The 14346-nt window shown below is 45.5% G+C and overlaps 1 protein-coding gene and 2 non-coding genes across 3 annotated transcripts; all 3 read right to left on the bottom strand.

Moving 5' to 3' along the window:
* Window positions 1-7348: 7348 nt before the first annotated feature.
* UBB (ubiquitin B) lies at window positions 7349-9056 on the bottom strand. Its single transcript, XM_035098737.3, has 2 exons — window positions 8995-9056; window positions 7349-8341 (listed from the first exon to the last, which is right to left on the bottom strand). Exon 2 carries the CDS (start codon window positions 8334-8336, stop codon window positions 7419-7421), a length of 918 nt encoding a protein of 305 aa, XP_034954628.2. The 5' UTR covers window positions 8337-8341; window positions 8995-9056; the 3' UTR covers window positions 7349-7418.
* Window positions 9057-13343: 4287 nt separating this feature from the next.
* Window positions 13344-13415, bottom strand: TRNAA-UGC (transfer RNA alanine (anticodon UGC)). The gene has a single exon. It is a non-coding gene; the product is annotated as a tRNA-Ala (tRNA).
* Window positions 13416-14017: 602 nt separating this feature from the next.
* Window positions 14018-14089, bottom strand: TRNAD-GUC (transfer RNA aspartic acid (anticodon GUC)). Its single transcript has one exon. It is a non-coding gene; the product is annotated as a tRNA-Asp (tRNA).
* Window positions 14090-14346: the final 257 nt, after the last annotated feature.

Genomic DNA, 14346 nt, shown 5'->3' with positions numbered 1-14346 from the left:
TGGTAAACAGAGCATGTAACAGGAGTTCTGTAGCGTCTGGCTGCCCGCCCGCTTCCAAGTCCAGTTTTTTTGACTTATGAAGCTCTTTAAGGTGAAGGATCCCAGTATCTTCTATGAGATAGAACCTAGTCCTTCATCTGAGGCCCTGCTTGAGGTCCCAGCTCAGAGGCTGGCTACGAGGGAGGGGGTCTTCTCAAGGGTGGCTCCCTGTCTGCCGAATGCTCTCCCCAGGGAGGTTTGCCTGCATAGAAGCCTACCTCCCCACCCCCACTCCTGGTTTTTGGTAGACTAGTAGCATATCATACCCTCCCAACATTTCTACAATGGAAATAGGGAAACATGGGACATTCCGGGATCAAATCAGAAACTGGGATGGCTTTTGTAAATCTGGGACTGTCCCTGGTGAAAAGGGACACTTAGAGGGTCAGGTATTTATCTGCCACCAAAACTTACTGCTGCCTTTATGAGGTGGCTGTTTTTTTGTTTGAGTCCATTACTGCATTTATGTTTTTAAATATGTCAGAAGCTGCTTGTAGGCTTCTAGGTAACAAGCAGCTAACAAGTCAACTTACTATTATTATTATTTTAAGTTAATATGGAACAGAGCAAGTTCCTTCAATGTTACTTTGGACTCTGATGGCAAGGCACAGCACACACAGCTGCTCCTGATTGCGGGCCCCTAGCACAGGTGTGGAGGAACCTTTGGCCCTCAGGGTGTTACTAAACTACAACTCATCGGCCTCAGCAAAGCATGGTCATTGGCAGGGATGATGGGAGTTGTAGTTCTTCTTCTTTGGCAATCACTTGTAGCCAAGTAAGATTGTCTTCCATAAACACGATTTTAACAATGGGTCCGTAAGTGACTGTGGGGGCCAATTCTGGATCCACATGTCCTTCCACAGTGGGGACATTGGTTTCCAGGTGGGAGTTGATCACGGTGTGGATTTGCCAAGCGTACCTTCCTCTTAGCACGTTTCTCCCTTGCATCCTGAGGTCGAGTTTCTTCAAAGCCCATGGCACCTTTGGTAAAGGCTGTTCTCCAACTGGAGCACTTGCAGGCCAGTGTTTCCCAGTTGTAGTTCAGCAACATCTGAAAGGCCAAAGATTCCTCACATCTGGTAAGCCCTCAACCCTACAATAGAGCAGACTTCACTGGGCAGGGGGCTACAACTCCCTGAATGCTTGCTTTTAGAGCCAAAAACTGCCCTTTGCCATTGCAGCAGGGGAGGAGCAGCTGAGCCTTGAGAAGCTAAGACAGAGAGATGTGGAAAAAGTGCGTATGAGAGCTGTGGTTCCCCCCACCCCGAGAAAATAGGAAGACTGTATATGGACTGCATAAAACTGTTTACTATAGACAAGAGAGGAAGTATCTGTGCATCTGTACATCTGCATGCAGGAAAAGACATACCCCATCAATTGCTGCATTCTACAGAAGAGGGCCTCCTGTCAATACTGTACCATCTTCCTTACTGGGCCACTAGGGTGCAAGCAACCTGCCCTTTGGAACTCTGTCCCATTACATATCTAGCAAGTATTGCCTCTGTTGTCTTGTTAGTGCCTAACCCTCCATGGATTCAGAAAATCTAAGTAGCTAATGGACAGTCTCCCCTTCTTGGGTAAGGTTCTGGAGCACTCTTGGAGGAAACTGAATTTCTAGATTCATTTCAATTGGTGTTTTGGCACAGAAACTGCTTTGATCACCTTGTATGTTAACCTCTGTTGAGAGAGACAGGGAAAATGGGCCCGTTGCATGTTGATGACCAGTCACCCGCGTAAAGTAAATAAGACACAAGAACACGTGATTTTAGGTTAATGGGCAAATTAAGGACACAACTTTATTGGTTATATAGCATGTGAGTGGTATTGGCTTAGGCATTGGACGGGAACGCAACACGTGACTCCACTCGACTGGTGTGGAGACACTTAAAGGTTAATGAACAGTGGGAGGAGCTTGTTGATGCAAATACAACTGGAAGCTTCCTCTGACGTCACCGGGGGTCGTGCCATGGCCCTAACCCCAATAGGGCATCGTACAGGATCCACGACCACCAAATCCCCTTAACGGTAGGTGATGGCCTTAACCTGACCTCCGACACACAACACAGATACATCGCATATTGAATAATCCAATGCCTAACCGCCAATACCAAAAGTTGTGACAAATTGCTATGCGGTAGGCGAAAAAACCAAGAGGCCGGTGCCAATTTGCTCTTCGCGGCCTAGGACCCTCGTACCTACGGGACCGCCTCTCCCAGTATGCCCCGCGGAGGACCTTAAGGTCCATAAATAGCAACGCCTTAGAGATCCCAGGCCCTAAGGAAGTCAGATTAGCCTCAACCAGAGCCAGGGCCTTTTCAACATTGGGTCCAGCCTGGTGGAACACTCTGTCTCATGAGACCAGGGCCCTGCGGAATTTGATTTATTTCCGCAGGGCCTGTAAGGCAGAGTGTTCCGCCTGGCCTTTGGCCTGGAATCAACTTGATCCCCTCCCCCTTTTTCTGATGAGGCTGCATTTTAATTTTAATGTTGTATTTAATCTTGTTTTTAAGCTGTATATTAATTAATGTTTATATTTGGTGTTAGCCGCCCTGAGCCCGGTCTCGGCTGGGGAGGGCGGGGTATAAATAAAATTTATTTATTATTTTTATTATCATTATTAATGGATAAAAAACTCCTACCAGGCCCCTTGGGCAACCAAGGCGACCAACCAAAGTCCACAGCAAGGTCAAAGCAAAACAACGGCTAAAGGGAGGGAGGGCGGGCAGGAAGCAAAGTAAAGAATCCCCGCCGCAGCTGCTTAAATGCAGCCAGACTCCGCCACCCAGTGAGCCCTATCCTAATCGAGCAGCTGCCCAAGTTATAGGTGGATAGCACTGCATTGCGGGCCTACTTGGTCATTTCCATAGGGTGATGCTTGGCGAGTGCTCTTCAGCCCTGTGAAGCCTTCCATGTGGGGTTTCTCAGGATTGGATTTCATCCCTTATGTTGTTTAGCACCAAATCACTGAGTAGGGTTGTCCAGAGTTTTAGAGTACATAGTCAGCAAGACACACAGTGAATATGCTGGACTGTTGTCTTGCCTGGATTGGATGAGACCCAATAAACTGAAGCTCAATCGAGATAAGAATGAGGCACTGCTAGTGGGTGGTTCCCTAGACTGCTTGGATGGGAGGTTGCCTGCTCTTGATATGGTTACACTCCCACTGAAGGAGTGGGTACGCAGCTTACAAGTTATTCTGGATCCTTTGCCGCTCGAGGCTCAGGCAGCCTTCCATCAGAGATAGCCTAACTTCTCTTGTCTATGCTCTGGTAACATCTAGGTTAAAGGGTAAAGGTGCCCTGACCATCAGGTCCAGTCGTGTCTGACTCTGGGGTTGCAGCGCTCATCTCGCTCTATAGGCCGAAGGAGCCGGCGTTTGTCCACAGACAGCTTCCGGGTCATGTGGCCAGCATGACAAAGCTGCTTCTGGCAAACCAGAGCAGCGCACGGAAACGCTGTTTACCTTCCTGCCGGAGCAGTCCCTGTTTATCTACTTGCACTTTGATGTGCTTTTGAACTGCTAGGTGGGCAGGAGCTGGGACAGAGCAACAGGAGCTCACCCCGTTGCAGGGATTCCAACCGCCGACCTTCTGATCAGCAAGCCCTAGACTCTGTGGTTTAACCCACAGCGCCACCTGGATCCCTGGGTTAGATTACCGCAACACATTTTAAGCAGAGCTGCCTGTGAAGACAGTTCAGAAACTTCAGCTGGTGCAGAATTCAGCAGCCAGGTTGCTTACTAGGGCAAAACAGTTTGAGCATATAATGTCAATCCTAGCCTAACTTCACCAGCTGCCAATTAGTTTCCATGCCCAATGCAAAGTGCTGATTTTGAACTACAAAGTATTAAGCAGCTCGGGACAATACCTCAAGGACCACCTATCCCCATACAAACCATCCTAGATTCTGTGATCATCCTGTGTGGCCCTCCTCTCATCCACAAAAGGTCTGGAAGGTGGCAACGCAAGAACGGGCCCTTTCTGCAGTAGACCCGTTTGTGGAATGCACTCCCTAGGAAGGCTCACTTGGCACCTTGGTTACATATCTTCAGTATCTAGTGGAAACATTTATCTGTAACCAAGCTGATTTATCATTCTGTGGCCTTTCAAATGTCTTTGTGGGAGGGGCATTGATTTGTTTTTATTTATTATGTATTTTGTAAATTTTTATGTCGTGATCTATCAATGAAAGGCAGTATACATATTTAATAACAATAAAATTTCAACAAGCCTTTTAATTGGCTATCCAAATGTTATCCTTATTACATTTGAAAATGTTATTACATTTTTAAAGTATATTTTAAATCACTGTTAAGGTATTTATAAATGGAATCAAATGAAGTGTTTCTAAATTTGGAGGGCTTTAGCTCTGGATCCTAGTCAGACCACAAAAGGCTTTAGAGCAGGCATAGGCAAACTTGGCCCTCCAGATGTTTTGGGACAACTCCCATCATCCCTAGCTAACAGGACCAGTGGTCAGAGGTGATGGGAGTTGTAGCCCCAAAAAATCTGGAGGGCCAGGTTTGCCTAGCATGCCTGCTTTAGAGTTAAAACCAACACCTTGAATTGAGCAACTGTAACACAGCGTTTGCTTAACTCCTAATATAATCAACAAGGAATTGGCTTCCTTTACATCAGCTGAACTTTCTGGGTCATGTTGATGTAGCTTGCAAAGCCAACAACACCTTGGTTACCTTTTATGATGTGCCAGGGGCTATCATCACTTTTATCTCTTAAATGCAGTTTACCCTTGAGCCTGTTAAGCAACACATTATTTCACTGGTCCTTTTGATAGCACAAATTAGCTCAGCTACCACCCTTACTGATGGTAAAGATTTCATTCCCTTGACTGACTACGTCTAAAGGTTTCAAGCTCACATGATACTGTCATTCACATATAAAGCTTGAATGAGCCTTATCACAGCCATATTATCTATTGGTAGATTCATGGGAGATTTGCAGTAAAAAGGGTTTAAAGGTAAAGGAACCCCTGACCATTAGGTCCAGTTACGACGCTCATCTCGCATTATTGGCCGAGGGAGCCGGCGTACAGCTTCCAGGTCATGTGGCCAGCATGACTAAGCTGCTTCTGGTGAACCAGAGCAGCACATGGAAACGCCATTTAGGAGCGGTACCTATTTATCTACTTGCACTTTGATGTGCTTTCAAACTGCTAGGTTGGCAGGAGCTGAGACCGAGCAACGGGAGCTCACCCCGTCGCGGGGATTCGAAAAAAGGGCTTAGCAGTAACTTTAAGCTGCTAAACTTTAGCTGGCTTCTGGCAAGTGACCTTGTGTTGCAAGTCAGAGGAATCAAGAACACAGGCCAGACAGCCAAAGATCCTAACATACCCATTATCTCTAGAGCTCTTCTGGCATTTCTGCAGGCCATTGCTGCCACCTTAAGTGATTGGTGCAGTAACTCCTCCACTGATTAGTGTTGGGCTCAGAATAGGGCCAGAGACCAGGGTCAAATTCCTCCCTCCACATACAGCTTCCTGGGAGACATTGGACCAAGCAGGATCCCCTTTCAAGTCTCCCCCCCCCCCCCCCGGTTTTGTTGTTGTAAGCCACTTTGTAGTGTTTTTATGAAGCTGTACACCATTGAATGTGGTAGCAGCCTGGCTGCAAGATAAGGAAATGAAAACTTCCGTCTACAGATGCTTAACACAATAGAACGCTTGTTAAAAGGTTTTAACTGCAGATTAGTGTCAAACCATATTAGAGCTCAGCAGCCCACATTACCAAAGAGCTATTTTCCAGCATAAGAATTGACCTGAAAGATGTTAGCACCTAAACACACAGAGACAAATGCAAGGCAAATGATAATACTGTATTCAGTATTTCAGGCCAGGAACAAAATCTGGACTGCTCATGAGGTATCAAATATTTATGTCTGTGGTGCAGGAGATTCTGACTAAATTTCAGTAAGAACTTTCTGATAGTAAGAACTGTTTTGACACTGGAACAGACTCCCTACATGGCTCTCTCCTAGGTCTTTAAGCAGAGATTGGATGGCCACCTGTCATGTATGATCTAGTTAGTTCAGATTCCAACATTGGACTAGAATGATCCTGGGATCCCTTCCAACTCTACAGTTCTGAATATGACTGTAGCAAGAGCTACGATCAGTAGCCTGCATTCTCCTGGGAGGGACAACTGCAGGAAAATTCTACAATGACCATAGGTAACTTATGATTTGTCAGAGTTCTGATAGCAAGACCTCTACTGCATATTGACACTCCTGTATGCTCATTTAGGAAGCAGCAGAGGGTGTTATAACAAGTATACCCAGATATCCAAGAAAAAGTATTTGAAAATAGTGTAACTTTAAGTGGTAAGCAAACTTGCTTTGGATAGTCCCCCCCCCCCCCCCGCTACCCAAGTGGCTTAGACTCCAAACCAATAAAAACTTGGTCAACTTGAGAGCTTCTAACATTTCACCTGGTATTGTTTCCAAGCCCAAATGGTCTTGCTTTGGATCGTAAGGCACCATATTCAGCTTTCACCGTTTCTGCCCCTCCTTGGAGCCATTTTACACAGTTCCCCGACAGGCATATGAAGCAGCTTTCCCGGATTAGCTTACTTTACTGCACTATTAAAGCTCATAGAAGTTAGCTATATGGATTAGAGACATATGTAGTCCACAGGTGACAAATAAGGGCCTGAGAACCTACCAACTGGAATGAGAGCTAGTGCCTCAAGATTGCAACTAAGGTACTTGAGCTGAACCTTTCAGCTAAGTGGAGGAAAAACCTATTTAGTATCACTGATGTTTATTAAATAGACTGAAACACAAGTTTGGGGCATTTCCCCAAAGGCTACCTACCAATCTACTTCCACTGAAGCAGGGTTAGAGATTAATTAACCACAACTGTAATTTAACAAGAGATTGACTAATTGCTTCCCAGTTTCCACCAGCTATTTGCAATCCCACTATAGGAGGGGATAGCTGTTAAGTGGCAAGAACCACTACCTGCTTCAATAGCACTGAATCTCAACTTCAATTTACCGTTTAACAGTTCTCCAGTTTGGCTGAATTAAAAACACTCCACCCAAGCAGTGCACCTTTGACCTTTTGAGTCTTGATGCTTGCATGTATGGATTAGCAATATCATTTGCTGAGGCTACCTTAGCTTCTAGCTTAAGGCAATTATGTAGGTTAAAGTTTGTCTACATAATATTCAAACAACTATTTCCTCCCCTTGCCAAGTATTTGCTATATATTGTTCAACGGAATGTTCAGCACATCCTCCCCTAACACATACTGATGCTAAAACACCAACCACCTAAAATGATGAAACAAGTACATTTGGGAATGCAACAGCTTTAATGAAACAAAGTGCAGTGAGGTTTACTTGGGTGGTTGTAAGTAGCAAGTTTAAATGCCACCCCTTAAACGTAGAACCAGGTGCAAGGTGGACTCCTTCTGGATGTTGTAGTCAGACAGGGTGCGGCCATCTTCCAGCTGCTTGCCAGCAAAGATCAGCCTCTGCTGGTCAGGGGGAATGCCTTCTTTGTCCTGAATCTTGGCCTTCACGTTCTCAATGGTGTCACTTGGCTCCACCTCCAAGGTGATGGTCTTGCCTGTCAAGGTCTTCACAAAGATCTGCATGCCTCCCCTCAGGCGCAGCACAAGATGGAGGGTGGACTCCTTCTGGATGTTGTAGTCAGACAGGGTGCGGCCATCTTCCAGCTGCTTGCCAGCAAAGATCAGCCTCTGCTGGTCAGGGGGAATGCCTTCTTTGTCCTGAATCTTGGCCTTCACGTTCTCAATGGTGTCACTTGGCTCCACCTCCAAGGTGATGGTCTTGCCTGTCAAGGTCTTCACAAAGATCTGCATGCCTCCCCTCAGGCGCAGCACAAGATGGAGGGTGGACTCCTTCTGGATGTTGTAGTCAGACAGGGTGCGGCCATCTTCCAGCTGCTTGCCAGCAAAGATCAGCCTCTGCTGGTCAGGGGGAATGCCTTCCTTGTCCTGAATCTTGGCCTTCACGTTCTCAATGGTGTCACTTGGCTCCACCTCCAAGGTGATGGTCTTGCCTGTCAAGGTCTTCACAAAGATCTGCATGCCTCCCCTCAGGCGCAGCACAAGATGGAGGGTGGACTCCTTCTGGATGTTGTAGTCAGACAGGGTGCGGCCATCTTCCAGCTGCTTGCCAGCAAAGATCAGCCTCTGCTGGTCAGGGGGAATGCCTTCCTTGTCCTGAATCTTGGCCTTGACGTTCTCAATGGTATCACTTGGCTCCACCTCCAAGGTGATGGTTTTGCCCGTCAAGGTCTTCACAAAGATCTGCATTTTCTCTGCAAAGGGGGGGGGAGAAGCAGCACAATTCAGATTTGGAAAAAGGCTCACTTCATTAAAGATGCCCTGACTTAAAACAAGAAGCCAGCATCAACCCACTGACTAAACAATACCAACTCCGCTTGCCTAAGGCAGCGAGCTCCGCCCCCTTCGGACCAACAAGGCAGAAAGAGCACAGGGCTGCGCGCGCACCCCTAGCGGACTCCCCAGTACGTGACGTCACAATGCCTGAATGCGTCACAAGCGCAGACGCGTTGACGGCCTTCGCCGTGTTGTTTTTCGTCTCTTCTTCGAGGCGGCCATTTTGGACCGCAGCTCCTTTAGGGTTTTTGACCAATTCGTACACGAACGTCGGAATGACAGCAACTCGAGGAATAGATTGTAACCCCTCGCTTAAAGGCTAATGACCCCTCAAGTACCAACTAAACCGGATTCCCTTCCCGTCCCGCCAAACCACGCTCTCCTCCCACCAACCCCGCGCGCCCGACCTTCGCTTTCGCCCCCTCAGCCTTTCCAAAGTATCCCTCACGAGCCCAAATACCCTTCTGAAAACAGGCCTTCCTCCTAGCCTGAAGGGAACTTTAACGAAGAAGCCAAGCGTCGGAGGAGAAAGGAGGGCAATAAACTATATTTCCCAACGAAAATATCTCACCGCAGAGCTCGAGCCGGTCCAAGCAGACAGCAAGTTCAAAGCGAGGAGAGGCGATTTGTTCTAACTGCGCAGCTGCCCGAGACCTCCTTTTATATAGGTTTTTCGCTGAACAATAAGATCACTCCGCCAAAAGAAAGAAAACCCACCCAACAAGCCGACGTAAGAAGGACTATTTTTTCAGTCCCGCGCGTGCGCTCTGTCATTGTATGCCGAGAAGGGGAAAAGCAATGCAGAGGTGACGTCAGGAGCTGTGACACCGCCTTTTTCGGGTGTTTTTTTTTTAAACTGGGAACGCGGAAGGATAAAACTGCCTCAGCTGCGTTAAGTTGTAATTGGCGGTTGGGGGGGGGAGGGGAAAAGAAAACAATGTGTGAGGAGGGAGCCGAGGCAAAAATCCGGACTGGATTATTTTTCGCAAGCCTAGAATGGTTTGCAATAAATACTGTATATAACAATATTGTTCTTGTTATTACATATTTATTTATACCGTCCTTTTCCCCTGACGGGACTCAAGGCAACTTACAGATTTAAAAAAACAACCGCCAAAAACATAGAAAAATCAGTTCATTAAAAAAAAACATACACAATTAAACACTGATAAAATTAAAACTATATACATCAATTTATGCCCGAATGTCAGAAGCACAAGAGTCTGTCTGATCACTTTTGGAGGGGCAAGGTTGGGCCAAATCGTTCATCCCTCAGCCATGGGTCTAGGCAGGATTTGGCGGGGGGGGGGGGAGAGAGAACCAACGTGATTGGTCAGTTAGATGAGCATTTCTATGGTTTTACTTGATGGGGGGCAGCTGCCCCCTGCCCCCCCCCCCACTAGGTCCATGCCCTCAGCCTAACCTTCCTCGCAGGTTTGTTGTGGAGGAAAAAAGACACAGGAAAGGGATGTGCCTCTCCACCATCTCAATCATCCCTCAAAGAAAAGCGAGATAGGAAGGAGGGAGTCTCTCTCTCTCTCTCTCTCTCTCTCTCTCTCTCTCTCTCTCTCTCAAAATTAATTCATATCTCCAGTCACAGTTGTGAATATAGGTTCACATGAATATCGTATTCTGCTGCATGCACCTCCTCTCCCCCCAGGAAAGCCATAGCAAGGTTGAGACAAATCTGGTCTCCACCATAAACCAAGTGAAGGCCCTCATCCATCCACCTGTCACTTGCTCCAGTGCTTTTCCTCCTCCTCCCCAGCTCCTTTTTCCTTTCTGCAAATGTGTGTTAGGCTGTGAGCCTGGTTTGCCTTTTAATATATGCACAACACTTAGCAGGGGGGAGTTGCTTAACAGAAATGAACTTATATTTAAGAAAGACGTTGGCACTCTCTTACAATACCAGCTTTCAGACGGAAGGTGCAGGTGTTGGTTTTTTAAAACATAACCCACCTACACTTGAGAGAGATGGAAAAACAAGCAAGTCTGCATGTAGACCAGGCTAAACCAAAGTGAGAAATTCGGCTCAGCACAGCCCTCTCTTCCTGATGTGCTAGCTTTTTTATGCTCGGTTCTCTTCTTTTTCTCCCATGGGAGAACTTTAAAGTCTCAAGTGATACAGTCTTGAATCCTACCACCAACTCATTATGGCTACTTTGGATCCTCACTTGCCTCAGAATGGACTTATCCACTCCAGAATAGAATAAATAGAATAGAATAATTTATTATTGGCCAAGTACATTTTCCAACATACTTGGAACATAGCTGCCAAGTTATCCCTTTTTTAAAGGGATTTTCCCTTATGCTGAATAGGCTTCCTCGCGAAAAAAGGGAAAACTTGGCAGCTATGACTTGGAATTTGTTTTGGCTACATTGCAATGTAAACATACACACACTGTTCCACTCACAATACAAATAAGAAAAGAAACCCACCCATAATTGACCTCCCCTTCAGCTACACATCTACAAATTTAACAATTTAATGGCACAAGGGGAAAAACTGTTCCTGTGCCTGGCCGATTTTGTATATGAAGAATGCTGGACTAGATGGGCCTTTGTTCTGATCCTAGAAGGATCTTCTATGTCTTGAAAATGTGGGGCTCCGATTTCAACCATTTCATGTTGCTGCACATGTGTAAGACTCAGACATGAAGAACGGAGTCTGGATCCATAATCTACTCCTCCTCTTTTTCATGCAGAAACCATTTCCTCTTGCCTACTTTTTGTTTATGCCCGAAAGGAAGTAGCTGCCTGAACAGCTGACTAAGCCACCAGAAAGCTGAAAAACAGGATCAACAGCAGTCCCAGCAACAGCTGTTTGATTGGATTGAGGGCTGGCCAAAGAAAAGTTCACATGACTGGTTGTATTGTTCTCTTTGTAGCTCATGGGGGTTTCCTTTGGAGCCTGTGTGAACTGGAGGCCAGGGCTATATTAACAAAAGCAGATGCAACCTTCCAAAGTTGCAACAAAAAAACCCAAAATACTTCTGAGACTAACTGAGCTTCACACACATGTTTGGTTTTGAAACTGTTTTCCTGTTGACAAATTCTAGCCATGTTGGCTTGTTATAGCAAACATACAAACAGTTTAAGGTGGCATAAGACTCAACACATTTTTTACATTTGCTCATTTACAAATACAGGTTTGGGTCTCGGTCTGAGCATGCAGCACCAGTTTCCCCAAATGTCCACCTGCAAAAACTCAAGACTTTTGTCTCCTTCACTAGCTACAGTCATATCCACACCATACATAAAGCATGTTGTTTCGCCAAATAATGGTGAGAAGTGCACTGTAGTTTAAATGATGCTGGAAATTATAGCTCTGTGAGGGGTAAACTACAGTCTCCCAAGATTCTTTGGGGGAAGCCATGACTGTTTGGGATAAACCATAGAATCTTCTTGTCCAACCCCCCTCAATGCAGGAATCCCAGCTCAAAAATCCCTGACAGATGGCCATCCAACCTCTATCCAAAAACATCTAAAGAAGGAGAGTCCACTACCTTCCCAGGTACTCCATTCCACTGTTGAATGGTCTTACTGTCAGGAGGTTCTTCCTCGTGTTTAGTCATACAGTAATCACCTTTATTCTTATTTGAATCCGTTGGTTCACAATCCATGCAAACTTGCTCCATCTTCCATGTGACAGCCTTTCTGATATTTGAATATGGCTATCATATCACCTATCGGACTTCTCTTCTACAGGCTAAGAATACCTATGGTAAGTTCATAACCATTCTTCATAAGGCCTGGTTTTCAGATGCTTTATCATAATGGTTGCTCTCTTTTGTATATCAATGTTCTTCAAATTTATGGTATGGGTGACTGTCCCAGTGCCCAAACTATTTATCTCTGGGTCCTCCACAAAGCAAATGCTATGCATCCAGAATATAGCAGCCACCAGCCATCAAAACTAACAGAGCTTATTTTAAGGAGGGGCAAGAGGGGTCTTGGCCTACCTATTTATTTTGTACCCAGGCTACCTAGTTCTTATTATCTTTGGGTCTCAGCATTCTAACCTGTTACATGTGTTAGTTTAATAGAAAATCATATAAATACTTATAAATTTAACTTTTTGAACATAGCTTTTAATTAAAGCATTTTACATATCCATGGGGTCACGAAGAGTCGGACACGACTAAACGACTAAACAACAACAACATTTCTATAGAAGCACACTATTCAACTGTCCATGCTGACTGGGGCAGATGAGAGTTGGAGTCTGCAGGGACAGAGGTTCCTCCCACCAGCCACCCCCCCCCCCCCGAAATAGATTATAGTAGCTTCAGAATGACTTGCTTGTCATTGCATGTTTGGCCTGCATGCATAGTGCTGAATGATGGCACTGAGAGAGGAGTCACAACTTTACATAATGGGTTGCTTTGGTCATGTAATTAGTGCCTTAGTTATTTTGGCGCTGCTAATCCAGTGGTTTGACTTCAAGGCAGATGGATGCCAATCTTCTTATTAAGTTAGATTTGCACACCTGATTGTAAATGATCATCTTCCCAACCTCCTGGCATTTCTTAAACTGCCAGCCAAGGAGATGTGGTTGGTTGGTTGGTTGGTTGGAAGTTCCTACCTAAGGGATTACTGACAAGAATATCAGAAACGGCAGGCATGCTTTAAATAGCTGGTGGGTGGGTGTGCGTTCAAGAAATACATATTTTTTCTTGCATTTCAGAAGTTTGCAGTCTGCTAGTGCAATCTGTTCTGTATTGTGCCTGAACTGACATTAAAAAAAAAATCAATACAAAACATTTATGGAAGAGCAAGAAGCCTCACAAATCCACCACTGTAAATATGCTTCATTAGTGTCCAGTTATCAAAACAAATTAACGTTGCCAAACTTGTTTCCTCCAGATAAATTCGCGAAAGCTGGAAATCAAGAGCATTTTCTGGAAAGGAAGGAAAAAATGGAGATGCCGGGGATTGAACCCGGGGCCTCATACATGCAAAGCATGCGCTCTACCACTGAGCTACATCCCCTGGGCAGCAAACTTATTTCCTACGAAATGGGATAGCAAAATAATTTAATACAGTATCATGAGCTGTAATTTATGATATAATCGTAAAAGCGCCTAGGATTTGGTAGTGGGGAAAAAGATTATGTCGAAAAATGAAGGGGCGGGGGTGAAAGCGGCGGAGGAAATAAAATGTACATAACCGAATTACAAGTTTACGTGCTCACTGTGGGCGCCCAAGCTTTGCAACGCTAAAGAGAAGCAACAACACATCTGCAACGCAGCCCAGAACGTGCAGCCCATTAACTGGACAAAACCCCTTTTCAAAAAGTGCCCGAAACAGTGCTCATGTTGTGGAAAATAATTCAAACAAGCTACGGATTTGCTTGCAATCCTTTGCACCTCGCCCATGTCACTTCTTTGTGTCCGCGCATGCAAATCGTAGCATTTCATGACTGAGCAATGGAGGCAAGGGAAGAAAGCACGCATTTCAGCAAACAGCATATTTTAACTGTAAAAAGGGCGAAAGCATGCATTTCACAGAATATTGAACACCCCTCCCTCCCCCAAAAAAATCATTTTTAAAATGTAATGAAAAGTGTTGGGGAAGGGGGAAAAAAGTAGAACCTCCCCGTCGGGGAATTGAACCCCGGTCTCCCGCGTGACAGGCGGGGATACTTACCACTATACTAACGAGGAAGAGCTTTATGTAGCGTTCAGAAAAACGTCACTTGACACTACAGTCAGGTCGATCTGTGTGCCATTCCTTGGCAGTGAGAGTTCCTGTTTGCAAAGCAGAGGGTTTTGCAAACACTAGGAGCGATTTAGGAGCCGCGAATGCAAAACCTGCGTTATAGTTGCATTTATTCACGCAAACAAAACGTACACTTAGTTCCTAGCAGAAGAAAGGATGAGACAGTTGCTGGGTTCACAAAGCCTCTGCAAAATCTAAATCT

This window comes from Zootoca vivipara, chromosome 16 (genome assembly GCF_965207765.1).
Source record: "Zootoca vivipara chromosome 16, rZooViv2.hap1.1, whole genome shotgun sequence".
NCBI classification, from domain to species: Eukaryota; Metazoa; Chordata; class Lepidosauria; order Squamata; family Lacertidae; genus Zootoca; species Zootoca vivipara.
Note: the sequence above shows the minus strand (reverse complement) of the source record. Positions and strands in the feature narration are given on the sequence as shown.

What these genes read in the sequence shown, in the direction of transcription:
- UBB (XM_035098737.3), bottom strand. Translation starts at nt 8,336, where the DNA reads ATGCAGATCTTTGTGAAGACCTTGACGGGCAAAACCATCACCTTGGAG.